An 18572-nucleotide genomic window follows, 5' to 3' on the forward strand; every position below is an offset into this window, starting at 1 on the left:
ATTTTTTTTTAATGCACAAAGCATTCAACCCTAAATCACTAGAATGAGTTTTAAAAAGAGTCGAATTTAAACGTATGCATAGTTGAAAACAAATACCATAGGTGTTAGTTTCTTTAAGTTGACGCAGCCGAGTTTTACAGCTGTAATCTGTGGGATTGACTTCAAGTCCCTCAACTGTCAAGTAGAAGAAAAGTGGGTTTCAAATGGACTGAGTGTGCCAAAAGTCACGGTGAAAACACATGGAGGGCGAGAGCCGCAGTTCTCTTGACTTCCAGCCCAGTTCTCCACTCTCAGTGTCCCCAAGACAACAGACAAAAGCTTTTTGCAGGCAACACTGACGGGTTGTCTTCTTTTGGAAAGATTAATATAAGTGTGATAGGCAAAGGAGATATCACTAGAAACATTCCCGGGAAGGGATCTGTTTCCAAACTCCAATAAGTACAAAGGACAAGCTCAGACAATAGATTTAGTAAATCATGATCTTTTTTATTATCAGGTTTTTAGTTCATCATTAGTTTTTTTACTTAGCTATTTGAGGAAAGAATAAAAATACAGTCACCTAAGACGATAGGTTTTAGTCGTCATCTTTAAGTGAAATGAATTATAATTTGAAAACAAAGAGTGTTAGGAAGCTTCTGTCAGGTTAATGTGGCTGTCGCTTTACCCTGCCTAGCTTAGGATTACATATGATACTGCAGGCAAAGGACCTTGCAGGGACTATGGGAAGATACAAGGAACAAAACATCCAGAGTTCAAAAAGGCCAGATAAAGCATTCAAGTTGTCCTGAGGTGTGGTTTTCAGCCCTTCCAGACAGACACATGAGGTAAAGTGAACTATTAAGTCCCGATAACAGGATGAGCTGAGGCACCATATAAAAATTCCTAGGATGTATTCAGAACAAAGGTTATTCTGGTGACATAAAATGTGCCCCAAAAACCAGAGTGCAGGATTTGAAAACAGAGTGCTTTGGTTTGAATGCAAGGACTTGGGGGTTATATTAGGAACTACAATCCCAAATAACTTAAACGAGTCATTTATTGATTTAGATATATAACAAAGGTAACACAAGGAGAAGGTGAATATCTGCTCACTGATCACACAACACTGGCCCAAGTTACAAAATAAATAAATAAATAAATAAATAAATAAATAAATAAATAAACAAATAAATAAAAAGTTCCTAGCTGGAAAGGTGTTTCAGACAAAACTAACTCTTTGAGAAATATTGTAGCATGTACAATCACTGAGAACAATGTCATTTTACAAAGTAGCTTAGGGCAGGGGATGTAGTTCAGTAGGAACAATGTTTACAAAGCCCCAAATTTGAGCCTCTTAAAAGCCTTAGGGTGAAGCCCTACCTGCCTCTAATCCCAATGTTTAGGGGATGAAGGCAAGAGGGTTGGAAGTTCAAGGTCATCCTTTGCTCTATATCCAGTTAGAGGTCATCTTGTGCTACATGGGACCCCATATCCCCCCCCCCAAAAAAAAAAAGATGTTTGCCTTACAACTTAAAAAAAGTCATGGAATATGAAATAAGAGTCATTATGAGTTTGCCATGTAACACATGTAGAAATAAATGTACTCAGTTTTTTAAAGTAAAATCCAAATGAATGATTACCTAAGTTTGATAGAAACAAAATTATGTGCTGAAGAATGTAATGACTTTAAGGTGTAACCTGTGTCGGGGAGGGGTCAAGGCATTCCAAACCCTCTAGGTTGATTCCAGTGAACAGGCAAAGCTGTCAATCAAAGGAAGCAGCAGGGGCTAACAGCACATAGCTTGCTTGGCAGAGACCGTTATGTATATAGGACAGATTGTTTATGGTGGTAGTGGGTGGGGGTAATCAGGCCTGGGTCTGAATGCCAGTTACATGATTTTGAGCACATTTGTTAACTTCCTCCTAACTTCATTTTATTTATTTATTTATTTATTTATTTATTTATTGTTTCAAATGAGGGTAGCATTTCCCTTATAAGAGTGAGAAAGTGCTTGAGAAATTTTCAAAAGTTGACAGTATTTCAGGGAAAACCTTTCTTTCATTAAGAGCCCAGGAAGGTCTACCTTCTTGCTTTAGTGAGACCTGTGCCTGGTTCGGTGAAAGGCTTTAGAGGAACAAAGCAATGTGAGTTAGAGGCTCTGTGATAGGAAGATGGTAAGTTAGATGGAGGTGGGGAGAGTGGGGGGAGGACGCGGAGGGGGGGGAGAGGATACAAAGCAAGCTATACTGTAGTCTTGGACCCCCCTCTCCCCCCAGCCCCCTCCCCCCGCGCAACACACACCAACCTCTAAGAAAGATGGCTGACATCAGTTAACACGATTAAGCCTCCCTTTAACCTCCTCTCCTCAATTAAGGATAGGGAGCTCTGCAACAAAACGCAGTGAGCGAGCCTATGTGGTTAGGATTTCTCTGCTCCCCCACTGTCTTCATTCAGAAAGAGAGTTCTCTGTATTTCCATCGCCACTGTACCAAAGGGGATGGGAGAAACGGAATGGATTTTTGTTTGTTTTTCTTTTTCTTTTCTTTTCCTTTACAACCAATTCTTTGGCTCTTCTTTTGGGGTGGTCATATTAGATTAGCTTATCTTTACTTCCCATATCCTCAACTTTTGGCCAGTCAGTGGCAGGGAAGATCGACCGCTAATCTATTGCAGTCAGGCTCCCACACTGAACGCCTCAGAGACTGCTGCGCTGAGTTGGCCCATTTGGATTCTGGGATTCCCAGGACATCAATCAGGTCAAGCTACATAGAGGTCCACCAGGGGTACATTCCACGCATTCCACTGCTCTCTCTGGGCCCTGTCCTTTAACATCTGGGTTAACTGGATCGTGCAAACAGGGTAACAGGCGCAGAAAACAGCTGGACACGTTGCTGAGCCCAGACTGTACGTGACTAGTTCTTAGAAACAGCTTCTGGATATCTCTGAGCCAACAAGCGCGTCGGTCTAAGTGCTGGTAGGGAAAGAGCGAGCAAAGCCAGGCAGAGTTTGAACTTCGCGGGGGATGGAGTGGGGGGGACAAGTCTGAACTTTTGAGGGCGCTTTTCACTTTTACATAAGTTCTGAAGCTGGCTTCACGCCAAGGTGCGGAATGATAAACCCAGCTTAAATGCATATGTTTGCACTCACGTACTCGGCACGTGCTCGCACACAGGGATGCGCCGGGAGGGTAAAGCTCGGTTTTTAAGAGCGCTGACCGCCTCCTTTGACGTTTACCCAGGACGAGCCTTTCCTTTTACTGCGCCTGCGTGCGCGCGCCGCCGGCAGGCCCCGCCTCTCTGGTAGGGACCCACAACAGACTTGCGCCGGGAGGCGGGCTGCGCCTGCGCGATCCGCCGCGTCAGCCGGTTTCGCGGGGCGGGCGACTGGAAGTCCCGAGAGTTGACTCGTGCTGAGCGTGAGCTTTGCCGCGCCGCGCGTGGGCCAGCGCGCGGAGACTTGAGAAAAAGCGTGGGGTAAAAGTGCTGTCCGGAGCTGCAAGAGTCAGAGGTAGTGTTTCCTTCCGGGCCTGAGCCCGCCGCCCCTTCCCTGCCCCGCCCCCCCTCCTGGGGTCCCCCCCTCTCCCCCCGAGCCTCCTCTGTTCTGAACTGAGCCCCTGCTGAGGTCATGAAGCTCGTGAGGAAGGATATCGAGAAGGACAATGCGGGCCAGGTCACCCTCGTCCCCGAGGAGCCCGAGGACATGTGGCACACCTACAATCTAGTGCAGGTGGGCGACAGCCTGCGCGCCTCCACCATCCGCAAGGTCCAGACCGAGTCCTCCACGGGCAGCGTGGGGAGCAACCGTGTCCGCACCACCCTCACCCTTTGCGTGGAGGCCATCGACTTTGACTCCCAGGCCTGCCAGCTGCGGGTGAAGGGGACCAATATCCAAGAGAATGAGTATGTCAAGATGGGGGCTTACCACACCATCGAACTGGAGCCCAACCGCCAGTTCACCCTGGCCAAGAAACAGTGGGACAGTGTGGTTCTGGAACGCATCGAGCAGGCTTGCGACCCGGCGTGGAGCGCTGATGTGGCAGCTGTGGTCATGCAGGAGGGCCTGGCCCACGTCTGCTTAGTCACGCCCAGCATGACCCTTACCCGGGCCAAGGTGGAGGTGAACATCCCCAGGAAACGGAAAGGCAACTGCTCCCAGCATGACCGGGCCCTGGAGCGGTTCTATGAACAGGTGGTCCAGGCCATCCAGCGCCACATAAACTTCGAGGTTGTAAAGTGCGTTCTGGTGGCCAGCCCTGGATTCGTGCGAGAGCAGTTCTGCGATTACATGTTTCAGCAAGCTGTGAAGACGGACAATAAAGTGCTCCTGGAAAACCGCTCCAAATTCCTTCAGGTAAAAAAGTCTTACCCAGAGAGAGTTTCCTAATGTTTTAGAATGGGGAGGAGCAGAAGGCTTAGCTGGGACTATAAATGAGATTGGAAGAACTGAACCCTGCAGTATCTAGCACTTTAAAAAGTTGCCCAAGTCCTTAAACAGGTTAGGCCTTATTCATGTGTTTGTCTGATGTCATCGTGGGCTGATTAATGGATACTTTCAGAAATTCTTTGTCTTTTATAATTGTGATTCTAGGTGCACGCCTCCTCTGGACACAAGTACTCCCTGAAAGAGGCCCTCTGCGACCCTACCGTAGCGAGCCGCCTTTCAGACACAAAGGCAGCCGGCGAAGTAAAAGCCTTGGATGACTTCTACAAAATGTTACAGCACGAGCCCGACCGAGCGTTCTATGGACTCAAGCAGGTGGAGAGGGCCAATGAAGCCCTGGCCATAGACACTTTGCTCGTCAGTGATGAGCTCTTCCGGCATCAGGATGTGGCCACCCGGAGCCGGTATGTCAGGCTGGTGGACAGTGTGAAGGAGAATGCAGGCACCGTAAGGATATTCTCTAGTCTCCATGTGTCGGGGGAACAGCTGGGCCAGCTGACGGGAGTAGCCGCCATTCTCCGCTTCCCAGTGCCAGAACTTTCTGACCAAGAGGATGATTCGAGTTCTGAAGAGGATTAAGAATGGCAGTTAATAGTTTCTTCCCTGGTTTCCTCAGCATCCTTGGCAGGTGCCAGAGCGGCGCTTGTTGATCCTGCTGGGGTTTCTTGTGTGTTGGGTTCACATTAAGTGTTTTATGATTTGGTCGGCAGGACATGTATTCAAATTAAATAAATCACAACGATGTCCAAGCTTATGTTTTCTAGTTCGAGTTACTGTTTTTTAAATACCTGGAAACAGCAACTTGTGTAGTTAAGAAAAAAAAAAAAAGGCTGTTTGGGGGTTTGACAATGAAACCCCACATACCAACTTTTCTTGGTTTTCCTCCTAAAAGGCTTTTATCTCTTTTGACATTTATTTCCATTCGACTTGGTGTTTCCAAGTTTCATTTCGTGCTCCACTTCTTTTTCACCTCTTTCTAGCTTTCCCCTCCCCTCTCCCTACACCATCCCCCACCCCCCGCAAGATTTTGACTACATTCACGATTTGAAGTGGTAACCAAACAGTAAATAAAGCCAGTCTAAATGTTATTTTTCTCTCAGAGATTGGTTAAACATCATTTTAAAGATCTGCTTGTTGCTCTTTGTGGTTCTATTTTCTGTAGAGAAATTATTTTCAGACAGTAGAGGTTTGATCTTCTAGATATCTCAGCATAGTCTCATCAGGCCTCTACAGCTGAGGTGAAAGTGTGGTTTGCTTACTGTGTGGCTGATGAATGGGGAAACTGGACGTTTCTTGACATGGAAATGGTACCATATCTTGCTGTGTTTAGTTACTGTGGCTTGTCAGTGTTTCATGTTCCCAGGGTGCCTGTGGCATTAGTCTGTGCTCACGTTCTTACTGGACTATGCGATGTTTGAACAAAGCATGTTCAAGGAGTTGACTGATTCATGAAGTTGTAGTCTAGTAATCCTTACTGTAGATGAGGAATTTCTACAAATTATCATTTAGAATATTTCCAACTACATAACTTGGATCTTAGAGAGAGGGAACCTTGGAAATTAGGAATTGCAGCTTAATCTTTTACAAGCCTCAGTGTAGCACATGATTAGGAATTCTGTCTGAAGTCTGGATCACAGATGTCTTTATCGTATATACTTAAGGTTTTATTATCTACTGGCTTCCTTGAGGTATATAACATGTTTTAGTTATTTTTGGATAAATGATGCTGGGAACTGATACACTCATGATATATCTATATCTACTTCCTAAAAATAACTCAGGTTGTCCTTTCGTTTTAATAGTTAGCTTTAAGGCAGTATTAAAAGTATCTTCTTAAATAACGTAATAGGAATACAGAGGAAGCCATTATAGTTTTTAAATGTAGGACCTAGTTGGTGATGAACCCTAATCTCAGGACATACATTGCTGCTGTAGTGTCTTTAGCACTAAAATGAAGTCTAATCACTGGTGAATACATTTTAGAGCAAGGGTTCACTGTGGAACCGTCATAGCTTCTCATTGGGAACTCATGAGTGGCTAAGCTGCAGCCCAGACTAATCAAACAGCTGTTCTGCCCTGGAAGTGCTGTGCATGATAGCCTGAGCCTTCTATCCTCAGCACTGGGGTGGCAGCGGCACGTGGATCTCTGTGAGTTCAAGGAGACCTGGGCCTTTGTAATGAGATCCAGTCTTAAAGATACATAAGTTACTGCGGCAGATTACAGTAGACCACAGAGGTGAGAACTGGGTTCAGAGCTTGCCATCTGCAGGTGGGTTGAGGAGGACAGCATCCCGGGCAGCTGTATTAGCACTTTGAATCCACTGCTCTGCTCTGAGTGAGAAGATGCTTGTTCCAGAGTCTTCAGGTGATTGCTGTGTGGAGTAAAATCCAGCACAAATGTAGGTGATAGCCTTTCGACAGGACATTGGGCTGCGTGTCAACATTTCAGATCAACTGACTATACTAAGGTAGCTATGTCACCTCTAAGTAAATGCAAGTTTTTATGTATATAAAGTATGTGGGAAATCTTAACTCTTTTTCTTAAGTCATAGTTTACATTGCTATCCAAAGTATAATTCATACTTTATCATAGGGACAAAAGTAATGATAAAAACAATTCAGTTAAAAACTCTAGTCATTGCTGTTGGTCAGAGTGAGCCTTCAGTGTTAGAAACTCAGTGAGTTCATCTGCTGTTCCTTAGGAAGAACGGCAGCGTCTTACCCTTGGACTTGAGATATGGGCTAGCGGGAGCAGGTGGGCTCAGTGCAGACGTGTCTCCGGAAGAGTGTGGATTTACCATAATAGGAATCAGGCAGATGGGTGAAGAGCAACTGTTTTATAAATAATCACTGTTGAGCCACATCTGCGATGGACAGGAAGAGACAAGAGTGTAAACAGGAAGACCGGTTAAAAGGGTGCATTGGAAGCCACTGAGAGGAATAGCATCAGTAAGGAGGCCATACACCCTCCAGTCCATATCAAAGGACGCCATTAAAAAATGTCAGGAGAGGGTCAACGTGGCTTGGCTGCACACTTTTCAGAGTTACAGAGTAGAATCTGAAGACAAATGTCAGGGGTTTTGGTGGGTTAGGATAAAGCAACAATTTAAGTAGGAAGTCAAAGACAGACGCTGACTTGGAAGCAGAAATAGTTTATGTCAGTTTGAAGTGTCTGGGACACCTGGAGTGCTCTCCGAGTCAGTTGAGGTTGGGGCCTCAGTAAGATTGTCCCACATCAGCCTCGGAAAGCCATAACTTAAAAAAAAAAAATGCACTGGAGTGTTCTGATTTAATTTACTAAAAGTTGTTTTCATTATTCTTCATTGCAAGCAAGCATTAACAAGCTGTAAGGCAGTTTATAGGTTGAGACCCTCTTGGGAGTCGAATGACCCTTTCACGGGGCTGGTATATGAGATAGCCTGCATATCAGATACTTAAATTACAACTCATAACAGCAAAACTGTAGTATGAGATAGCAACAGAAATAATTTTATGGTTGAGAATGGGGGGGTCACCACAACATGAGGAACTGTGTTAAGGGGGTGCAGCGTTAGAAAGGTTGAGAACCACTGCTATAAGCTATAATGTAGGCTAACAGATTATTTCACTGCCCAAGGCCTTCATGCTGCCTGACATGATAGGCATCTAGATTTCTCTCACAATCTTCACCTCTTTGGGGAATTTTTTTTTTTTTTTTGTCAAGTTTTATTTTTATTGTCAGAATAGAAAATACTTGTTTTGACATTTTATTTGAGTAGACCTACAGTTTTGTTGACATATTTGTCATTAAATGAGTTCTCCAACAATGAAAAGCACCTAAAGTGAAGAGCTAAAAAATGACTAACAGGAATCATGAATACAGGCTAACACATTCCTGCCTATAACCTAGCACTCAGGAGACTAAGGCAGGAGGAGGGTGAGTTCTAGGCTAGCCTAGGTGGCATAGCAAGATCTTGTCTCAAAAATAAGCTGTATTTCAGATTAGGCTAAAAAATTCTCAGTGAAATCGTTTACTTGCTATTGATTCACTTCTTTAAGCCCTGCTCTTTGGTTTGGTTTCTATGCTCTGAAGCAGATTCCCCAACTACTACCTAAATACGTTTTTATACATATGGAAATCAGGATATAAGTCAAACGTTTACTAATTTTATTTTTAAACAATGTTTGTCGTATTATTTAAACGTGATGGGCAAGTTACTGAGAAATGACGTATATGTGTTTAACTTTGCATGGCGGATTAAATCTTTGCAGAAGAGGTGATCAGTACGTTTGTTACGTACTCATTGCTGAGGCTGCCACTTGTCATGAATGCATTGTATTCATGGTGACTTGAAATCTCCAGGCAAACTCAGTTTCTCCTGTTGTCAAAGCAACCACTCCACCTACGAAGCTCTCTCTCCATCCCCTAAGCCTATCATCATGAAATGCCAGTACTCCAACATGCAATTACTTACTAAGCATCTTTGTAGCTACATTTGTGACATAGGCTTAAGAAAATGAGATACTGGAGAACAAACACCACAGATGGTCAGGCTTACAGGGAAGTCACGATAGCTGTTGGAAATAACCACTACAGCCTGGGTGAATCCTGAGACACCAACCAAAGAGAAATGCTTAGTCTGGGCCTAGGGTTACGACTGTGAAATAGCAGTTAGTGTTTGCAGTGAGGAAAAAAACTGAGACACATGAACAGATCCTGTTAAAGAAGTCAAGGGAGTAGTGGGAATAGTATGTCTTTCAAAATGGTTTGTCTACAAAATGATGGTGGTGGGGATGATGATGTAATGATGATGATGATGATGACGACGACGACTGCAGTGCCTCTTTGTCAGGTGAGTACTCTCTTGCTATGCTACATGTCTCACCCCCATTCCTCTATCTAAAATTATTACATAATACTGGTAAATCCTTACTTGTCACGTTTAGGATGACAGTCTCAGATAACTAGTATGTAGCTTGTTGTTGTTGTTGTTGTTGTTTTCAATAAGTCTCACTAAGAAAACTCAAGTTCAGATTGGAACCTGGACCTCCGTTAAGGGAGGCAGTTGCCACTGAATTCCAGTTGTGAAATGTGTTCAGAGGTGGGAGGGCCTTCTGAGTTCAAGTCTTGGTTGCAGACATTTTATGTCTGGAATTTTTCATCAGGGCTCCGTGTAAACATTGACCAGAACTTTCGGCCTGACACCGTTGTGAAAGATGGCTCCATGGATATAAAACATTTTAATCTTGTGTTTCAGCTCATTTGCTCTTGTCACCATAATTTATAGCTGATTTTTTCCTCTACAAGTATGTGCAAGAGTGGTTTTGACTGAGGTCAAGGAGAGAAAGATTCGAGTATACGTCAGCAGAAGGTGCTTTTCAGCATCCCAAGAGGTTCAGTTGGAAAGGAGCTCTATAGAGAAGGTATAATCTGAAGGCCACCAGGCTCAAAGTCACACAAACAGGAGGTTTTCAGAGCCTCTACATTCCTGTTTGATTTATCCCATTCCAACTTCTAACACATTTTTCTATTCCCGGCATGTATTGGGAGTTTATTGGGTGGGGTAAGGACATAGTACATGATTCAGGACTCGTGTTCCTTTAACCCCCCTATTTGACCACTACTCTTCTTCTTAGGGAGGGTAATTTCTCCCTGAGCATCATCTCTGATGTTCAAAGCAGGTCTCCATTTCCACACCCTGGTTGCCTATTTGCTAAGCCACTTACCAAGTGCCAACTGTGCGGCAGTACATTGTTAGCTCCCAAGGTTCTAAAGGGAAGGGAGACCACAGTCCCTTCCACAGCTCAATGGGAATTCATCAATCAGGAAACCCAGAGAGAGGGGCTCCTACCCCAGCCTAGCTTCATGAGGACATGAGGCCAGACCTGAAACTTCAGCCCACAAGCATCCCACAGCGGTCTCTAGAGATGAGGTCAGGGAGGCTAGGGAGGAGGCTAGGGAGGACGCTCCTGTTAAAGCCCGGGGATGCATCCCTGGTGATTTGTTTAAGTTGTGGTTCATTTAGTCTTTAGTTTCTCTGGATATTTGATTTTTTACACTCTAGCTAACAAACTGAGAAGAGGAGATGTGGAAAAACAAGTGTCACGTCAAGTCCCACCCTCAAAGATGAGGGAAATGGTTAAAGTTGGGTAAAAAGTGAGTATCAGCGCTCATTGCTCAGAGGACTTATGTGGAAACCTTTTGTGACATTTGTGATGTTATTATAATAGCCATTACCCGCTTGTGACTCACACACACCCTCCTAAACTAGAAGAGTGAGTTTGGCTTACTTCTCGGTAGCACAGCAAAGAGGAGATGACTCTTCTGCCGAGTCTTAAGACACTCAGAAGCTTTGTGCTCTTGCAGAGGACTAAAGGTTCCCAGCACCCACATCAGGCAGCTTACAACTGTATCTCCAGCTTCAGGGGACCTGACTCCCTGTGCTAATGTCTGTAATTGCATGTCAATGTACACACACACACATGCATTTGCATGTCAATGTACACACACACACACCTTTAAAAAATGAATAGACTGGCAGTGTGGCAGCTGTGGTGACCTGTTGGTTGGTGGCTCTTCCCCAGAGCTGAACAGGATTTCAGAGTCCAATTGTCATAGAACAGGGAGAAAGTTATATACCAGCCGGGTCTATGGTGACAAGGACTATGGGAAGATTTGGATTGTAGGCTGTCAGAACTGAATGAGACCTTTGTCACTGGTTTATTAGGAGAGCAGCCTGTGAATAAGGTGGCCCATTGGATTACAACCTGTGAAAGAGGAGGTGGTGCCCTGGGCCACCCCAAGATTGTATATAAGTTTAGACAAAGGTGGGAATATTTGGCTACTGTGGCCTCAATTCAAGCAGCACCATCACTAGTGTAGGCTATGCCCAGCCCTATACCACCTTCAGAACATCACTGTGGGTGTGCTGGTGTGGGGCTCTATGACTGGTACCAATCATTATGAATGAAGGATGCTATCACCAAGGAGGGGAGGGGTATGCATACAGAAGAGTGGCCCTTGGTTTCATGGTCTTGAAGGCCTCGCTGACTATGCTTGGAGCAGTTAACAGTAACTACTGGTTATTTTATAAGCTGTGTAAAAATAAAATTTTACTGACTTAGACTTAAAAAACAATCTGTTTTGTACCATTTTCCAAAAGCTGCCAAGCTTTGGGTTTGGCTGGCTGCAGAGGAGCAGAGCCTGTTAGGAGCAAATTCCAGGGCTGGGGGGTCAGTGACTTGGAATGTTTTGCCAAACACTCCCATGTTTCCAAAGCTGTTGGGGGGCACTTGAACTCGAATATGAAGGGGAAAGTTGTTTAAACCAGTTGTCAACTGGCACGCAAGAATCTTGAGGTTTGCAGCGATTTCTTTGAATAGTTTGCCACATTCCATTGACCTGCCAAGCTGCAGGGTCCTGCCTCTATGCTTCTTGTTCTCTCTTCCCTATCATCTCTGCATGCTCTCCCAGAGAAGCAGGCCACGGGGAAACACATGGCTTGGTTTTGATTGCAATGTTCCTTGCAGTAGACCTATGATTTCTCAAAGTGGACCGGATCAGGTACCTACAGAGTTTTCCAACCATCCTGATGCCTAAATGAAGCAGAATATTTGGGAAAAGGAGCCTAGGCACCTACATATTTTGAAAGCTCTGCAATTGCTTCTTATCTGTGCCCAAGTTGAACCTGGGAGGTGTCATCCCCAACAAGTCAGATGTCGTTAATATGTTCTGTGTGGTCTCAGCGTGAATTAGCTCTCTGGTGAGGAAAGGGAAGGGGACACAAACATTGCAGAAAAGGCAGCGTCAAGCACTTGGCAAGAGGAACATACTTTAATCCCTCATGGGAACTGGCTGCTTCTATGTATTTTTTAATTTGCTATAATATCTTCCCAAGAGTAATACTGAGAAGTTTGTAAATAACGATAATTTTTTTTTTACTGTACATGTGACTTACAGTAGGGGGGTTTCAAAACTAGAGAAACAAGTTTCTATTCCTCAAAAGAGAGAACTTAGAATATTTTGAAGATGCAAGAATTTCGTCCCATAGAACAAGAACATAATACTCTTCTGTTGCATAGAATGGATAACAGTCTTGTTGGGAACAGGGGAGTGTCAGAACTGTTCGGAACCATGTGAAAAATGGTTGTTGGTACCAGTCCAGCTTTTAAATATTTCTCTACTAACTTGGTGTGGTGAGGACATTGGCTGTGGGCTCTAGAATGTTGGGCAAGTCACATTGCCTTCACAATCCTCAAGTTCAGGGTCATGAGCTTTAGTTTATAAAAGGGAATAACAATACAATTTTCCTAGGAATTGAAAAAAAATTGTAAAAACATATTTACAAAAAAAGCAACTGGGAATTGATAAGAGCTCAATTAACTGAGTTTTGTTCCTTCTATTGCTGTCTCTTTTTTAAAACCACATATACAATCGAGATAACACAGTAGCCATGGGAATGTGCCAAAAAGTGCCTTGTGTCTCTTCTGCCAGAAATTCTTACCAAAGTCTCCATCAAAGGCAGTGTATGGAGCAGATCAGTAGGAGGCCTCCATGGGACTTAGGTTGAGATGGGGATGGGATATCAACATAGTTCTCAGTTTTCAGGCCTTTATGGCTGGGCACAAAAGTATGTCTCACCTCACAGTACAAAGGGCAAGGAGAGGAAGCCGCTCACTCTGGTGACTGATGTGGAGGGACATGGCAGACCACCTCTGAGTTATGATGTTCACGATAGGTACATCATATAATCATAGCTGATAGATGTCACTGAGAGCACAGAGAGAGTGTGATCACCACCTTCTTTTAGACCCCAATAATGACAGAAATGGACAATAGAAACCAGTGAACCCATGGCATGGAAGCAGGTTCTTTATCAGCCTTGACCCATTATTAAGTTCAGTCAAGTGATGTTAATGTTAATTCTTTTATTAGAAGGTACATCATCTTCCACTCCATGTAAACTAATCAATTCTTATGGTATGTTTATTATTTGAATGTTGTTCTACTTCTCAGTATCTTTCCTTGGATATTTTAGGCATTCGTAAGTCAGAAACAAACCACAATTTCCCTCCTATTTTTTAGTCGTGTGTAGAAATCCACTCTGGTAATGTAAATATTAAAGCAATATTTAGAAGATGAAGCTTCAATTGGAAAGAAGGGAAAACATAGTCAGAACTCGGCTACTGAGATCATCTATGTGGGAAGCACCACCTTCATTGACTGACCTATCACCTATTTTCTGGGCTTAAACCTAAACCAGAGCCTCTGAGTGCAATCTATGATTTGCAGCGATCAGACTAGCCTTCCAGAGGTTACACTCTCGCTTTCTAGGGTCTAGGAGGGAGGATGGAAGCTGGCCTCATACTCACAGCCTGTGTTGTGTCTCTTTCCACTCCATCGCCTGTATTTAGTCTCCATCCCTCACAGGGAAGGGTGTAGATGCTGAGGATACAAACCCTAAGAAAACAGCCATTTACCTCTTTCAAACAGGAAACCTAGAGGACTACCATTCTTGAGGTGCCTTGCCAAAGCCAGGCATTGTCCTGTGTTGGGGCATTCATCATACATTGTACTGATGTCAGAACCCTGTGGCCAGACAAGGGTGTTCAGGTCCAGCTCAGGCTCCTGCTAGAGAAAGTGGTACTGGTGCTGAGTCATCTGTGACCCCCAAGCTGAGGCCAGTCTTAATGCAGGTTTCATACCTGCATAGCGAACAGAAATTATCCAACCATGTGCACTAGTCAAATAATCAATATAACCTTACTTCTCCTTTTATATGATTTTTCTGCACACTTGCATTAGATTTGCCTTGTCTGACCACAAGATGCTTTAGAATTAGAACAATTAGAACAATTTAGAGTTTGAACAATTGCCTGGTCCACCAACAGTACCTGTCCTATTGGTAGATTGTAAATAGAGGCTCATTTTAAATACTCAGAGTCAGTTGCTCTCTTATATTTTCAGCATGAGGACATCAGGGCAAGGAATTTGACATTAGTCTGAAGCATCAGGAAGTAAGTGCAGGAAGCGCAGGAAATGCCTTGCTCCACAGTCTCAGCTTGGCTTGGGGTCAGCCAAGGCCACTTTGCATCTCTCAACTCTGCTTCTGTCCTTTGGACCCAAGGGAAACAGAAGCCAGAGAAGAGGAAGATGATTTTGAACCTCCCGATCCTCAACACACAACATGTTCTGAACCTACAAATTGTCTTCCAATCCAGCTATCTAAATTTGAGTACAGTTTGAAGAATCAGCCAGCAAACATGTCCACATCTCCTGTTGGATATCAAGTGTGAATACACAAATATTTATCCCAAAAGAACAAGGTCTACTGAAATTTATACTCCCCTAAAATAAAATATAAAATTAAGGTGCCAATTGCATGGCTCTGAGACTGAGGTGAAGGTGTTTGTCACCAACCCTGACCACCTGAGTTCCTTTCTTGGAACACATGTGCTTGAAGGAAAGAATTGACTTCCCAAAATTGTTCCCCCATGTTTTAGCTATGGTGAACATTCATGTACACACACACACACACACAGAGCACATCAATAAATCAATAAGTAAATGTAAAATCATTAGAAATCAACCCAGCTTAACAAAGCCTATAGCAAACATGTGTTCCTTCCACCTTCCTATAATTGCCAGATTTAGAGCCAGCATCGGAGAAACAGTGAATAAGACATATAATTCTAGAAAATCATTTGTTTATCTGAAATTAAAATCTACCTGGTAGATGTTTACCTGCCATCGACTAGGCCTAATCAGGCCCCCTTAATCCGTGGGCATCAGGGGTTCCGGCAGATGGGCATAGAGTTGGCGGGAATTGGCGCGACCAACAGACTCTACACAAGGGAGTGTGCTGGATCTGAATGTAATTTGTCAAGTCCAGCATGAAACTTTTTATACAGAAGAAATTAAGGAAGTTAGGTGACACACCGGCAAGGTACAATGAGAGGTTACCAGATTCTTACATAAAGCAGAGGAATGCAAACACGGAAGGACTGGCAGGAATCAGCTGGGATAAAATTTAATGTTAACAACTGGGATTCAAAAGCAGCCCCACCTAAGGTCAGCTTAAATTTAGAAGGCTTCATGCCCTTGTCATAGTTCCTGTTCTAGTCTATTGTATAGTCCACCTTCCCCCTAGGCCATTGTAAATACCTGTGTATGGGTGTAACTCAGCTATCTATAGTTCTAAGTATCTACTCTGGTTCCTCCATAGATCACAAACTTCCTTCTTCCTAGATAATGGTAAATTCCTGTATAAGGCAGTGACTTAGCTCTCCATGCCCAGGGTTGGCTCAAGGACTGCCTAGAATCTAACTTAGCTATATGTCAAATAGAGGCACTTATAATAAAGCAATATTAAGGGAAAGCACACAAATCCGTTTACCAACTAAAGCAAGGACATTGGATCATTCGTTATGCAGGATGCCCCAGTTCCAGGAGACTAAGTTTCTGTGAACTTTTTGCCTCGGGACAGCGCCCAGGTTTTTCGAGGCCTGTCGCGCTTGTCACTACTGGAGTGGATGTACATTTACCTGGAAACCACCTCTCCATTCACTTGTCCATCTTCTGACTCAGTTGGCCACAACTGGCATAGGCAGGAGAGACTTTTGCCTAGGACAGTGTTGGAAGGATCACTGCACTAGAGGGTGTATTCCTGGATTACAGGTGTCTCTAGTTTCAGGGCCTTTCTTGAACAAGAAGAGAAGGGACACTCTTTCCCCATGCTTGGAAAACCTTCAGTAATAGCTTTGAAGGTAAATGACTACCTATTTAGCAATCACTGATTCTTAAAATACTGTTACTTGAAGGACATCACAGTTCTCAGGAAGCATAGGCAGGCAGATCTCTGTGAGTTTGAATATAGCATAATCAACATAGTAAGTTCCAGTCCAGCCAAGCCTACATTATCATATCATCAGACTGTGTCTTTACAAACCAAACCCAAAAAGGTATTCAAAAGAGGAACCTAAGTCCAACACTTCTAGGATTATTTTTTGTGTTTATGATACTAATGAATAATATGAAATTTTTTACATAATAAAATTAGTAACTCCAACTGGATCATGATCTCAACAGAATTGGGGGTGCTTAATTGAAAATGTATCATTAGCAAAAACTAAAACCCCCAAACTTCCTAAGTAGGGAGGCAACATCTAAGAAGATGGTAGCCAAGGATGAAGGAAGTCTCTGAAATAAGAGTATCTGGGCCCAATGCTGCAATTAGTCTTCGGTGACTAACTTCGGTTTCCCTGCCCAGATAGTAGCACCACTGACTTCTATGTGTTAAAGCTGTGACCACTCTTGTTAATTTCAAGGTCAGTGACACTAAGTTAAAACCTGGCAAAGTAAGGTCCAAGTCACAGTTCTGTGATTTACCTCATCTACCTCCTCAGCCTCTGGATAGCAGCATTATACACTTCTCAGGGCATCTGGGAGACAGATGCTACAACTAATTCCTGTACTCTCAAGACAGGGGCAATGGGAAGAAATAGGAAAGAACAGGAGGAGAAACGGCGATCTCAGTGGGCTTCTATGGAAGGGAAAAAAATCTCTAAGTAAGCTCACAAGGCCCTGGGGTCTTCTGTGATCTGCTTCTATCTTAGGGGAGACAGACAGGACCCATCTCCTTAACAAGACCAACCAGACACATTGAGTACCTCCTCAGAGCTAAGAGGGTTGTTAAGCATTGTCTAGAACCAAACATTTTATAGTAAGAATGCCTGCTGAGAAGAGAGGGGACAGGATAGTAGAAGGAAAACTGCTGTGGTAAAAGCCACATGAGCAGTGGGTATAGGGTGGCCTAGTGCCAGTGCTGCCAATGGGGCTAGGTGGTGGAAGAGGAGGAGGAGGAGGAGGATGAGGAGGAGGAAGAGGAGGAAGGGGGGAAGAAGGGGAACAGGAAGAGGAGGAGGAGGGGGAAGAAGGGGAAGAAGAGGAGGAGGGGGAGGAGGAGGAGGGAGAGGAGGGTAGAAGTCACAAGAGTAAGGGCAGAGGTCCTTCAAGAGGAGCGTAGATTGCTCAGGGTTAGCCAGAGGAGGTGAGGATGGTGTTTGAGGAAAAGTCTTACAAAGCAAGGGTTGAGAGGGTAATGGGAGAGCAGCTTAGTCTCTGAGCTTCTTTCAGCTCAGCCCTAGTGCGTGCTGTGCTCCAGGGGAGGGCCTGAGGTGTACTGTGCCTGCCACACCTTGCAAAGACACGAAGGTCCCTTAGGATGCACCTTAGCCTTACATCCTGCAGAGGATGAGGATGCTGCGCTGAAACGGACCTGTCATCCCAGCCTTGCTTGCACACACGAGGCAGTTGTGATTTTCATTCACTCCTCCGCACCCCTGGCTGGACTGCCTGTGAAGTTGGGTTTCCAGTGGGCTCTGACTCCTTAAAGTCTTCCAACACTGCCAGAAGGTCATGAGGTCATGATCTTTACAAAGGATCAAGGAAATGCTCCTATATGTTGATCCCCGTCAGTTCCCACAAATGCAATCTCCAAAAAAATCTCACAGGGTGGGTACCAGAAGCTGCTGGGGCAACTGAGGAGCGAAAGGAAGAACACAGCTAGATGGAGACAGCTTCCGGGTCAGAATTCCTGGCCAACACCAGCTTCCCCTCTTACACTGGAGTTCTTCATCGGAGAAAGGAGGAGGCATTCCAGCTTCTCAGAGTTATTGTTTATAAAATACTTTGTGTGTACTATTGGATTTTTTAAAAAACTGAATTAGGCACAGTGAGTTGTGACTGTAATCATAGAGCTTGGGAATCTGAGGCAGGAGGACTGCTGTTAGTCTGTGGCCAGACTAGACTGTTTTGTGAATTCCAGTCCACTTGAGTTACAAAGTGAGACCTTGTCTTAAACAAGCAAGTTTGTTGCTGCTGTAACCTGGGGCCTCAGAGTCACCATTCAAAGTAAGATAAATGTTGTTTGGGCATTTTTTTTTTTTTTTTTTTTGCTTACTGGTCTTTTGCTTATATATTATGGTTTTTCATTCTGTATTTTATAGTTTTGTGGGTTTTTCTGTTTTGTTTTGTGTGTGTGTGTTTGTGTTTCTTGTATTATATTATTATTATTATTATTATTATTATTATTATTGTTGTTGTTGTTTGATCTCTGTTTGTTTTCTAAAGAGAGAGAGAAGAAATGACGGAGTTAGGTTGGTGGGAGGAGGA

At 44.0% G+C, this 18572-nt stretch overlaps 2 protein-coding genes across 2 annotated transcripts in view; both read left to right on the top strand.

Annotated features, from left to right (window-relative positions):
- The window catches only part of Itga1 (integrin subunit alpha 1), a 161632-nt gene that overhangs the window by 8618 nt on the left and 134442 nt on the right, over nucleotides 1-18572 (top strand). The gene's annotated exons all lie outside the window — the stretch shown is intronic.
- On the top strand, nucleotides 3545-5174 carry Pelo (pelota mRNA surveillance and ribosome rescue factor). Its single transcript, XM_021179796.3, has 2 exons — nucleotides 3545-4330; nucleotides 4568-5174. Exons 1-2 carry the CDS (start codon nucleotides 3605-3607, stop codon nucleotides 4997-4999), a joined length of 1158 nt encoding a protein of 385 aa, XP_021035455.1. The 5' UTR covers nucleotides 3545-3604; the 3' UTR covers nucleotides 5000-5174.

Source organism: Mus caroli, unplaced genomic scaffold (genome assembly GCF_978045245.1).
Source record: "Mus caroli unplaced genomic scaffold, Mus_caroli_1 scaffold_15, whole genome shotgun sequence".
NCBI lineage: Eukaryota > Metazoa > Chordata > Mammalia > Rodentia > Muridae > Mus > Mus caroli.